Source organism: Macrobrachium rosenbergii, chromosome 12 (genome assembly GCF_040412425.1).
Source record: "Macrobrachium rosenbergii isolate ZJJX-2024 chromosome 12, ASM4041242v1, whole genome shotgun sequence".
NCBI classification, from domain to species: Eukaryota; Metazoa; Arthropoda; class Malacostraca; order Decapoda; family Palaemonidae; genus Macrobrachium; species Macrobrachium rosenbergii.
The window spans coordinates 102,932,859-102,946,033 of record NC_089752.1 but is presented as its reverse complement, the minus strand read 5'-3'; the positions used below and the strand labels follow the sequence as shown (position 1 = coordinate 102,946,033).

Here is a 13,175-nt window from a genome sequence, read left to right as displayed (position 1 = left end):
TCAGAACAAAAACTAAATACGTTACTGTAGCATGAATCCCTCGGCTCACCGTGACTCCCGTGAGTCGTGGAACCGTCGGTCTGGAATTCATCTTGTACAACAAGTCAAGTGAAGCTGGCATATGAAAGAACCAATCTTTACTCGCAGGCAGAACAGTCAAAGCAATTTCCAGAAACAACAGACCTCCTGAGAATGTTGTTCCCTTTCTCCTCCATGCTTTGAGAACTCCTGTTCCATAATCCTTCTAGTAGACTATCCTCTAACTACCCACAACCTGGTCACCACCAGGGATAAGGCAATTTGGTAACAAAGTGTCCCAACAGCCACAAATAACAAAACAGATACGCTACTAATCATGCAAAATATGGTTGAAAGGGCAGATGGTGAAGGATCCTACTACAAATAAAATAAGAATTCAGAGAATATTGTTAGAGCAGTACATGTCCCCAACCAATACTCCTCAAGAAGAATATGACTGATGAATGTTGAAGATGAAACCCTTAGGGCTCTTTCAAACAATTAAATAAATCCAGCAATTTTCTTCCAGGATGCTTATGCTTCCAAGATGCTTATGAAACACAAACATTACCGATAGCAGCTATTTTCAGTCAACGGCCATAGTCAAAAACATTATGTCACTAACCTTGGTTTTATCTGAAAGGGTCTCAATAGTAGAGAATGCGCATCAAATATGGAGTCTATTTTGCAGAGATCAAAAATTACGGCCAAGATTAAGGTTGTGTACAATATCTGTGAAATTGGGACCAATAATTTAACTTTTGACAAAGTCCTTACATAAAAAAAAAAAAGTAAAAAATACGCCGAAGTTTCTCAGGCGCAATCGAGTTTTCTGAACAGCCGCTACAGCATATAATCAAGGCCACCGAAAATAGATCTATCTTTTGGTGGTCTCGATATAATGCTGTATGAGCCGCGGTCCATGAAACTTTAACCACAGCCCGATGGTGGCCTATTGTATATCGTTGCCAGAGGCTAGAGGGCTGCAATTTGGTATGTTTGATGACTGGAGGGTGGATAATCAACATACCAATTTGCAGCCCTCTAGCCTCGGTAGTTTTTAAGATCTGAGGGCGGACAGAAAAAGTGCGGACAGAAAACAGTGCGGACGGACAGACAAAGCCAGCACAATGGTTTTATTTTACGCATAAAACTAAAAGCAAGGGACGATCCCCCTACATACACATCTACGAATAACTTGTGTTCAAAGTTGGACAAATCGCTCTTGACAAATCCTTTCAACTGTGCAAGAGGAGTTGTGATGAGGTAAGCATGATAGACTCACTAACAGCCAGACAGACTCACAAGTGATAGACAAATAGAAGGAAATATTATGACAATCCACTGACTTTTCAGCAGGGAGCTAATGAACCTGAAACAAATAAGATACATTCTCAGGATAGTCTACCTTTCCTGTTATCCATCAGACTTTGCAGCAAGGGTCATCATCTATTTTGTATATGCAATAACTACCCTTTTTCATTTTCTAGTTTACCCTAACTGTTGGAGTTAAAAGGGTAAGGATGTAAGAGCATTCGTGATTACTAAATTAAATGAACATACCCATACATTCTAAGCATAAGAGACTAGAGGGGATTAATTTTGATTTTTGCTTGGATATTAGTTAGACCTCAGCTGATCCACTGCTCGTATGGAAGAAACTGAGGCTAGGTAAGCATTCCTGGGTATATAGTACAGTACAACGACCAACTTGACTGTATTCTTTTTGTACTCTGACCAATTGACTCCTCTACAGATATCGAGGAAAAAACAACCCCTAACCTGTGCTGAGGGATACATACCCAGCCAACCTACTCAAGCAGGAAGAAAATACACATGTATACCACACCGAATCAGATTCTTTCTGTATCTTTTGAAATAAATATTCCATATTATCTCCTTATTTATCTGAATGTTACCTTTGACTTGGTCTTACATGGAGTTCTTATATATATACACTTCACAACATTGCTGGGAAGTCATGTCTTATTTCCATCATAGAAATGTTCCAGTGTTCATGTTCCTTAACAGTTATTGCCCTGCACTATTAACAGTGTCCACGATTTAACTCCTGTTTCAGTCATTCTAGTAAAATATGAAATGGATGTTAGTCTTACCAGAGGCACGGAATAGACCAGAATGTGGATATACTTGCAGTGCACAGCTAAACTACATCACAATCAAGACATATTAATGAATATTATTGATATTCCCGTGTCTCATTGTGTATTGTAATAGTAACACTGGTATTGGTTCTTCCTCTTGGCACTAAAATCTCTTTCCTAGAACGGAAAATCCTCTTAAAACACTTTCAGAAAGCTGGGTGTTGTTTATCAAGCTCTTTGGTTCTAGAAAAATGATGGTATGAAAGCCTATAGGTTCTCCTGTCTGAAAGTCTGCTGTACCCGAATCTTTTGTATTATGATTTACATTATTAACAAATGATCTGCTGCCTGGGTATCTACTATAAAGCTAATTTCAGAATGAAACCTCCACCAACTACTTACTGCTAAAATTTATTTGAGCTGCTCAGTTTGCAACATACAACACTGATAAGCTAAAAGAGGTGCCATGATGTCACACTGCCTGGTACCTTATGTTTTCACTTTCAATGGTGCAAAATGGTGGAACAGTTCCTGGTACTGTTATAGTTTAGGCAAGGAACATAACTCCTGATCAACATGGCCTCAACTTGGTTGACAAAAACTTTTGCAAAGATTGTGATGCCTACTCTGGTCCTATAGAACTGTTCAGTCTGAGTTTCTAGAAATCAATCATTACAAAGTTTTGGTCTAGAAAATGTTTTCCCTGTAACTGCAATCTTCCTCAAATTACATATGGGTAAAGGCATGACACACCCAACAGTCCTAAGCAACGTTTGTATTGGCCTGAACAAACTTCTTTCAACTTTGCTTAAGTGATCATGGATGGCCCAGGCAAAATAGAAAAATTCCTGCTTGCAACCATGATCTTGACCCTTTTAATCTTAGGCTAAAAAAAGTGTGAAAATTTTAGCATCTACAATTCCCGCATTGCAAGTTCGTTGCTTTGGAAATTTTTTTTACCTCTTCCTCAGCCTTTCCCAGAGGACCCTGGTTCAGGTAACGATACTAGCTGATCCTAGGCAACCTCAGTATTAAACTTGAGCTTAATCATGCATTATTTAGTTAGGACCTAATGAAGAACTTATATAGTTTGGTGATCTGCCTTTGCCTAAAATGACCTCTAATCATCGGCAACACCGAGAATCAAGATTGAGTTTGTGCAATCCAGTAATTTATAGTCATTGCACAAACAGGAATGTCCTTCATATCCATATGATCATGACCTTATCCAAAAGTGATGGGTTCAGGGGTCATGACACCCCTTGACCATATGTAAGCAAAAAATATGAGCATTCACAATGCCTTCACTGTAAGGGTTTGGGTCAGACTTGCCCCAAAGTACTGACCTTGGGTCTATACCTAAAGTAAACGCTGAACCCAAGCAGCCTTTGTCTCAAGTATGAAGTTCTGCAGCGCTAAAAAGGAATTTCTTCTTCCTCTCCATATGGATTTCATTTTGTGCAAATGACAGATTCTGGGCCATGTATCCTCTGATTCTAAGCAACACTTGTGCAAGAATGAGTTTTTACAGAGTGTGTACTTTTTCCTTCATCTTCACCTTGTGACATTCATCTTGTAAAAACAAGCTGATTCCACAGTTGAAACATCCTCTGCTCAAAAGTTAAGTTTATCCATCACAGAATTATGACCCAGACATTACCAAGGCTGAATGGAAAAAGACAGACAACGCGATACCATACGTGCCATCCTAAACTTTGTTTACATGAAGAATAACAATTCATTTACAACTGCTTTGCATTCCAGGAACCACTAATGAAACTTTTTATGATGCATTTTCAAACTACTAATGCTTCACATTTTAGTAATTTCTTCAACTGTTGTTAGTCATCCTTTATGGAGACGTGAGGTAACTTTCTGTTGAAGAATTATGGGTTAACAAAATTCAGGAAACATGAAAGATAACCCCAACGCAAAAAAAAAAACTTGAACAGTTGCTCTTTAAGTTGATGAAGCTTTGTCAAAAGACCAAGCACTCCTGGAGCTTGCAATAGGCTTAAGCAATTTCGTGCAAGCTCCAGAAGGCCACAATGCAAAATCTTAATGAGTAAGTTGGTTTTACATCTATTGTAAGAATTAACCATAATGCCCCACTGTTAACCACCAATGAAGCACCATTTCCAACCTTCTAAAGACATTTCACATACTTAAAAGTAGCTGTACAATTACTTCGTAGAGTGGAAAAGTGCGCACTCACACGTTGTATATTTGGCAGTAAGCAGTAGTAGCTACCTGTTGTTGGTAGAAGTAAAGTACTTCTGTAGAAATGATAAGTTTCTCCTGTAAATATTTGTACAGTTTATGCACAAGAATCCTGTGATATATCTAACACTAGTTTAAATAGGACAGCTCTTTTACCAGACTGGAAGTGGTGAAATCAGCACAGTCTTAAGCTGCAATAAGCTAAAGTTGTTTGTTGCTATTGCTAATTGTTAATTTTCCTAATAAGGTCAAATGACGCAGGCAACCCAGACCCTGTATTTAGCCAAGGCTCGGAGAAAAAAAAAATGCGACTTGACCATTAGTTCACAGAACGATGCCCCTGAAAAGTTGTAGGAGCATGAATCAAAGAACACAGAAGCTTAAAGAGGAATCTGAAGCTTGGCAGCTTTTCCCTCCACCAACAAAAACTGTAAAGTCCCCTTCAAAGGTGGGCATGTTGTTTCCTCCTGGAGTTCATTACATAATTTTGCTATTGCACCGTAATGTATGTTGATCTGCCCTTTATTACGAATACTAATTAAATCAGGAGTGAGTTATCCGTATGAAGAGTGATGCACAGTAAATAATATATATATGGAAACAGCATGTGTTTTATATGGAAAGCCTAATGTACCATATGCGTAAAAAAAAGGCTTGCTTAAAAGAGGGTCGAGATGGTAAGTGCCACCCTTATGAACGTTATGTATCATCCCAAAACTCAATGCTGAGGTACATTCCTTCATGCTGATGTAGGCTCCAATGGTGAGAGGATATGACCACAGTTTGAGTATATTGCATTTTATTAATAATAACTATAATTAGACTTGGTATGGACAAATTTGGCCATAAAGGCACACAAGAATTTTCTCTTTACAGTGCTGGTGATAAAATGAAGTAACTTTTGCAGTAAACATGGTCAATAAACCTTTCATAACTTTTTACTTTCACAAGCTTGCAATTACCTAAAGCTATTGCCTATTCACTGCCTAGTAACATTCAAGTGTCTCAGAAGTACAATTTTATGCAATGCAGGTTTAATTTGTGTTATATTCACATAGGTTTGAGTTGTGTTATGTTCACATATGGCCTATTTTAAACTTGCTCGCTAATATTGCTCCTACCCATGAACAGATAAGACCAAGACTGTCTATTTAAAGTGTCAGGTAGACAGGGGAGACTGGAAGACGAGCAGTTATTGTATTCCACACAAAGTCAAAAGTCTTATTGTAAAGAGGAGCATTTTAGAAGCGAACATCTTATCATCTGTAATCAGCTCAACTTTGATCCTTTTCTTTTTAGCTTAAATACGCTAACTCCTGATGCTGCTCGCCTGTTGCTTTGTTCCCTGCCCTGCTCAATAAGGCTACAGGTTGTTCCTGCATTTGCACAACCTTCTGTGGTTTTATAACTGGTGACATCAAAAGAAAAAAACAATCAAATGAGCAGTCCAAGAATTTAAAGATCAAGATGATTTGCCAGTCTGCCCAGGAAGAGTGCCACAATCCTTTCCTTTCTGTCAAGGCCCAGATACCCTCTAAAGTGGTCCATACTCTGTCAGCATTTTCTTAATTCAAGAAATTTTCGGTTACAGGGGGAGAGGGCAGTTCCCAGGCTCTTAAAAAGTGTCAGCTGTGTTTTTAACTTTAACTTGAGATAGACTTCCAATTTGTAATAATAATCAATAGCAACAATTATTTGATGTAAATATAAAAATCTTCTCTATGGAAGTATTTCACAGCACAAGTGGGAATGAGTTGTCAAAACTTGGCATCCAGGACTACTTGGGGTGATTGAGCGGCATTATGATAAAGGGCTCTGGTTTGAATACCTATGAAAGATAAAAATTACTTTTAAAAATTTATGATTTGTTGCTTCAGTCTCTCAACTGACTGGCAAGTTAAATCTAAACCCAGAAATAACAAGCTCATGGTCATGATTGCAAGGAGAGGCACCATGACTCCTATAACCTCCTATACAATCTGGCATAGGGATGCAGGACTGATAGCACCCTGGACCAGAGTGAGATGTAGCTGAACTCTCACTCTAGGCAAGCTCTGCAGAACCAAGTGTTTCCCCAAAGGTGGTATAACACAGGTCAAGTACCTGGGTCTATCGAAATTGAAGGATTCAGGTGGTAGCTTTACCACTGCACCTACCCCTTTGTTAAAAGGGGTAGTGGAGGGAGTCACACCCACTTGTGAAACCTACCACCTTTGTGGCTTGTCCAGCACGCACTTTGCCTGACTGCAGCCTTTGCAGAGGAAAAAAAAAAAAGAAAGATGGGGAAGTAAGCCAGTTTTTCATCCATTTAACTGCCAGCCTTATGCCGTCTGAGTACCTTAAGTAAGGTGCTTTTTTGCCTAAGAGGAACTTGGAGACTACACAACCTGATAAGCGGCCACCACAGGTCATAAGAAAAAGGGTTCAAAGTTTTGCGGTGATGTCCCTGGAGTGAAATGAGTTAAAGGTAATCTGGTGCCACCATACATTGCCCTCATAATACCTGTAAAGTTCCCTGAACAGTAAGAGAGAGCCAACATCCCTGGCTTTGAAAGCTCTTGCCTGGATTGAACGACTGTCCTCTTTACAGGATAAACTGTGTGTCTGCTTGACTGCTTCATGCATTCATAAAGAAAGGGTGTTCTGGACACCTCCTTGTGCCTGCCAATGCTATAGAGACCCCCAAGCTCTGGCTCAAAAGGTCAGGTTCTCATACAAAGTGCTGCAGGGTTAACACCGGGCACCAAAGCAGCTCATCTGGCTCTTCCTTACAAATTCCCAGAAGTAGGGGACCAAGAGAATCTCAAGTCTTTTGCCAGAAACTGACAGTTTTCTGAGGTTTACCAAAATTTCATGAACAAGAACAGAAAGAATCCCTAAGGGTATGGCCACACTGCATGTGTAGCATCTAGCGATGAGCGGCAACAGTAGCATCAAAGCATTGCATGGCCACACCTGAGCCACCAAAATGCTTGACACACTAGTCAAAGCTCATCATCAGTGCAGACATGTCATAAACAGATTTGTTAAGAAAACTATCTTTATCTGAAATTACTTCCATGAAGTTAAATGAAATACCAGTAAAAAAAAGTTTGGATGCATGATGTTAAAAAGAGAAGAATGGAATAGAGTGAATTTTATTATCTATACAATCTCAAATGTAAAATGACAAATTTTTTATGAATATTTGCGACAGATGAGCCAAGGATTGTTCAATTTATTGTTCAGCAAACTTGATGAGAGGCTGAATAAACCTGCAACAAACTTCAAAGAACCCATTCTCCTAAATGGAGACACTCAGAACTCCATGTTTTATTGAAACATGCTGCAAGGTTTAGTGAGGTGTCAAATCATCTTGCTACTCCAGTGTGGCCACTCACATAAGAATGATAAAGATTCATAGTTAGCAGTAAGCCATGCTGATCAAGCCGTGCCGCTCGCCACTTGCAGTGTGGCCATACCATAACTCATTGAGAACCAAATAAGATACAAGGATACAAAAGTTCATGTCACTTGTTAACACACCACAACACGGAAAAGGCAAGTAGAACAAGTCTTGAGAGTAAGATCTTGATCCGAGGCCTCTTCAAAGGGGTTTTTGGTACCTGAATTATGCTGCAGAGAGCCATATTCCACTTCAGAAGCCAAAGCTAACAAGGTGGGCAAGACTGCTCAAAGCTCCTAAGAGCATGGGCAATACCACTGAGGAAGAGAAGTCTACGCCCTTCAGTCACAAGACCTAGCTCAAGGTAGAGCAATAGGCTTCTCCACTGGAACTGAGAGGAACTTGTCCCAGTGAAGTTAGACAAGAAAGTTAGCTATCAGCTATGAGGTAGCTCTAACTGGAGAAAGACCCTGTCTGTGGCACTGACTGGAGAAGGTGACTATGCCCTGGTACAAGGTAAATCTGAATGCCTCTACCAGAAGAGCTAGCAGAATGGGATACCACCTGGCATAGGGACAATGAGAAGCCACAGGGGGTAACTGAGACCTAGAGGGGCAAACACTTGGTTGCCCACTTGGCAAATCAGACTGACAAGAGGAAAGGTGAAGATATCCAAACCAGGCCAGGGTCTGGAATGGAAGGAGTCTCCTGTATAACTGTGTGGCAAACAAGGTGATCACTAGAGTTCACCAAAGCTCAAAACGTTATATTCCCGAGCAAGAAAGTAGGGACCAATCTGTCCTGAATAACTACCCCTGGCTGTTGAGTTGGTCCACCAAAGGATTCCTTCTAGGCACTTTCGGAGAGCCAGGGCCTGGTTGCTTTACCTCGCGAGTGTAAACACTTGCCTCCCACCAAAGCAAAAGTTATGGAGAGAGAGCAAGGGCAGTCTGGGAGGAAGGAGCCAAAAGTACTTCCAGTAGTATTGAAAGCAGAGTAATTCCCTCTGAAGAAACCAGTGATCATCATTTGACCTTACTCCATTGCTGCTGAACCTCTCCACTGTGGAGACCAGCCAGTACATTCCTGGTACCAGTGCAGAACAATGGAACTGGTTACATTTGGTATCAGTGCAGAACAATGGAACTGGTTACATTAACACCAAGCATATAAAGCAGCCCAAAAACTCGCTCTTGTTCTTCACATCTTTCCTTATTCACTTTTTTTTTGTTCAAATCCATGTTGTACAAAACGCAATAACACAATATCTACAATAAAAAAGAAAGACGAAAGAAGTTTCAACTTGATGGTCAGACAGAGCGCAGAAAGACGTCTTAACTATACCGCTACCCAAGAAAAAGGTGCGTCACTTTGGCAGGTTAGTAGGGGCGGGGAGAGGTTCCCCACACTCATCCACCTATAGTCAATTAACTACCACGTTACCAAGTTTCAATTGCCGATTCCAGCTTGTCCTGAAAAATACTCTTACACGAAAGGTGATGCTTAGTCTGTTTGTGGGAACAAATAACAGAGTCCAAATGCCACCAGCGGCTAGAACGAGCGACCAGACACTGGACGAAAAATCATCCAATATTTAGAAAAAATCGAATAATGGGGGGATACCCCGCTGACCTACTCTTTCTTAAGTGGGGCAAAAATAAGAACCTTCGTAAAAACCAGAATATTATTAACCGTGCTCCAAGGGCTATTATTACGATTAATATTATTAAAAAAATGTGTACACATTTTCGTGAAACCAGCACAAAAGGTCATCATTTTGCAAAATAAACTGACATATAATATCCAAAAAATATATACAAACCTTGAATTAAACATGCAGATATACTCATACATAAAGAAAAGGTTAAAGTCTCAAAAAACCTAATCTGAGTCTCAAAATAATATGTCTTAAGAACTTATCTGAGTAATATATCATTATATATATATATATATATATATATATATATATATATATATATATATATATATATATATATATATATATATATATATATATATATATATATATATATATAGAGAGAGAGAGAGAGAGAGAGAGAGAGAGAGAGAGAGAGAGAGAGAGAGCCATAAGGGAGTTGAAACAACAGAGTGCAAGAACTTTTACTTTTGCTCTTGTCTTTTCAAGGAAACTACGTACAATGGAAACAAGTTCCTTCGGAGTAATCGAGTTTTCTGTACAACGTATAATGCTGTATGAGCCGCGGCCCATGAAACTTTCAGCCACGGTCCGCTGGTGGCATGTCCTATAGCGTTGCTAGACGCACGATCACGGCTAGATTTAACCTTAAATAAAATAAACACTACTGAGGCTAGAGGGCTGCAATTTGGTATGTACGATGATTGAAGGGAGGATGATCAACATATCAATTTGCAGCCCTCTAGCCTCAGTAGTTTTTAAGATCTGAGGCCGGACAGAAAAAAGTGCGGACGGACAGACAAAGCCTGCCGGCACAACAGTTTTCTTTTACAGAAAACTGAAAATGGATTACAACGAATACTCGGTATCACAAACGACTTCTGAGATGACAGGAGCAAATGACATTTTAATGCTTAAAAAGGTCAGTGGAACTGAGAAGGTCTCCAGATCAAAACCAAGTGTCTCGGACGACCTCAGGTACTGGAGTAGCGAAGGAGAGGTAAAGGACACGAAGAAGGATGACTGAGTTTCTTTAGTATCTCCTCTAAACCTCCTTCGGACATCTCGTGCTGAGCGGGTCGCGTTGTATCAATGCCGACCCTAAGGGATGCGTTGTAACGTTAACAGATCTCGCCTGCTTGTGTCACAAGGGGACCAATGAGTTGTACGTGATTTTTTTCTTTCTTGACTTAGGTGCCCAAAAAGGGCATTATTCTTTTGGGTAGCCCTAACTGGAAATTTATGATGATTTATCACGTCACTTTAGTCCCTACGTGTCTAGCCCAAATACAATGAATCACGGACCATATACGTGGGATTTTATAAACAATGGGGCAGTTTCTGAAAAAGTATGTTTTTGCAGTGTTATAGTGGCAAGACTACATTTATATTGTGAATATTTTCAACACTGATTTGATTAGGCAGACGAACAGCGTTTCCAGGTTATTCTTTTTCTTGTCACAGTACTTAGAAAAAGACTTCGCAGCTTTATTGTAGGGGTATCCAAAATATGAGCTGGATTACGCAAGGCCCTACTTATTTTCCGAATGTTCTGTCGTTCATTATCCAGGAATGCAGGTTGACTATACGTAATACACACAGGAACACTGAAGAGAATATAGTCAGTGGTTCTGAGCCTATCAAATCAGTGTTGAAAATGTTCACAAGGTAAATGTAGTCTTTTCCTATAATAACACTGTAAAAACTTACTTATAAGAAATTGTCCTCATTTTTTTAATTTTCTGTTAGGGCTGGTCAAAAGAACAATGCTCTTTTAGGGCACCTAAGTAAAAAAAAAAAAGAATCACATAGAACTCATTGGTCCCCTAGTGACACAAGCCGAGATCTGTTAATGTTAGAACGCATTTCTTAGGGTCGGCATTGATACAACGCGACCCATTCTGCACGAGATGTCCGAAGGAGGTTTAGAGGGGATACTAAAGAAACTCAGTCATCCTTCTTCGGGTCCTTCGCCTCTCCTTCGCTACTCCAGTACCTGAGGTCGTCCGAGACACTTGGTTCTGATCTGGAGACCTTCTCAATTCCACTGACCTTTTTGAGCATTAAAATGTTGTATGCTCCTTCAGTCTCAGCTGGCGATTGTGGTAGTGTGTCTTCGTTCTAATCCCTTTTATTTTTCCATTTATGTAGTTTACTTTTTAAAAAGCCTGAGAGTAAAAGCGAAAGATCTTGCACTCTGTTACTTCACTTCCCTCGAGGGCATATATATATATATATATATATATATATATATATATATATATATATATATATATATGTGTGTGTGTGTGTGTGTGTGTGTGTGTGTATATATGTGCACTTACACGAGCGTGACTTTTCTATTTCCACAAATATGAAAACGCCACAAATGTCGTTTAACATCGAATTCACTACACTAGTACTTTGGTATGGCATAACTTATACCCAAAGTAATTATAAATGATTCAGTCTTTCTGCGCTGGCCAGGATTCGAAACTCGGGAATTTGATGTAGAAATAAACGATATTTAGTGACTTTAACAACCCAGTTAGACTGATCCGTTATAATTCTCTTCTGGTGTAAGTTATTCGCCATGTATAGTGAATTCGCTATATATATCGTTTAATATCGAGTTCACTATACTTATAAATAACGTTTACACGAGTTCATATAATTCGATATTAAACAATATATATTATATGTATGTATGTATGTATATATATATATATATATATATATATATATATATATATATATATATATATATATATATATATATATGGTCAAACTGTGAGTCTACAAAACTCTCATGTATATATGCCGACGTTTCTAAATCCAGAAAAATCTAAAATCTATTGCAAAAGTTGGAAAAACTTTGAAAAATCATACTCTGTGCTACAAAAACTTGAAATTCCATATTTTGAAAGTCACAGCAAGCTTGTAGAAGCACAGGCTCTTGCCCAGCAAAACTCCGTATCAGAGTCGTACACCCGGACAAACACTTCATCCTCCAATCGTCTAAGGGGAATTTTTCTAAGTTGCGTTAATTTTTCACATAACTAATATGATATCGAACTCACACCACGAAGAGGCAGTTCTTCCGATGAATTCCTTGGTGTCCCCATCCCAAATGAGCTTCTTCCAGTTGCGGTCCTTCCCGGCATACAACTTAGCCCTGTCCTCATCCATGGCAGCTGCTGGCTTGAGAGTGCTTCGAGTCCGCCGTCTTCTATAGTGTTGGACTGACAAGAACTAACGCTCACTACTGCAGAGCATACTCCATATCCGCCAGTCCGCTTACTCTCCCCCCTTTTCCCCGGCACTACAGTCCCGCTTGAACCCCCCCAAAACCAAGGAGGAGGGGCTTGACGAACCGGAAAAAATGAGAAACCTCTCAATTTTCGCGGCGCGACGTTTCCGCGGCCTTCAACACCCGCCAGATGAGAGCTTCTCAATCTTCTCCTGACACGGGCAGTAGCATCTCATCTTCGGTGCTTTTATTAATGTGCGCACGTTACGTACGAAAAGGTCATCAACTCTGGAACGATCCGTTCCTGATCATTCCGGAGTGGAGCTCTTCTCCATCGCTACGAGGTAGTTTACAGTTGCCCGGTACGATATGGTTCATTCAGATTCAAGTCCACAAAACCCAGTGAATGTTAATTAGTCCCTGAAATAGCAAGAGACCAACAAAAGGTACATAAGTTCATCGTTAGCACTTACCTAAGCAAAATTCTAAGTTAATAAGGTTAAATTCATATGCAGTCTAGAATAAGATTAATCCTAACGATGCAAATATGCTTAAATATTA

The 13,175-nt window shown here is 39.7% G+C and overlaps 1 protein-coding gene across 1 annotated transcript in view; it reads right to left on the bottom strand.

Moving 5' to 3' along the window:
* Positions 1–12,822, bottom strand: part of LOC136843805 (sodium/potassium-transporting ATPase subunit beta-like) — a 45,960-nt gene extending 33,138 nt beyond the window's left edge. Inside the window, exon 1 of the mRNA XM_067112559.1 lies at positions 12,445–12,822. Within this exon, the coding sequence (XP_066968660.1) occupies positions 12,445–12,553 (109 nt within the window). The 5' untranslated portion in view covers positions 12,554–12,822. The remainder of the gene's footprint in view (positions 1–12,444) is intronic.
* Between the last annotated feature and the right edge of the window lie 353 nt (positions 12,823–13,175).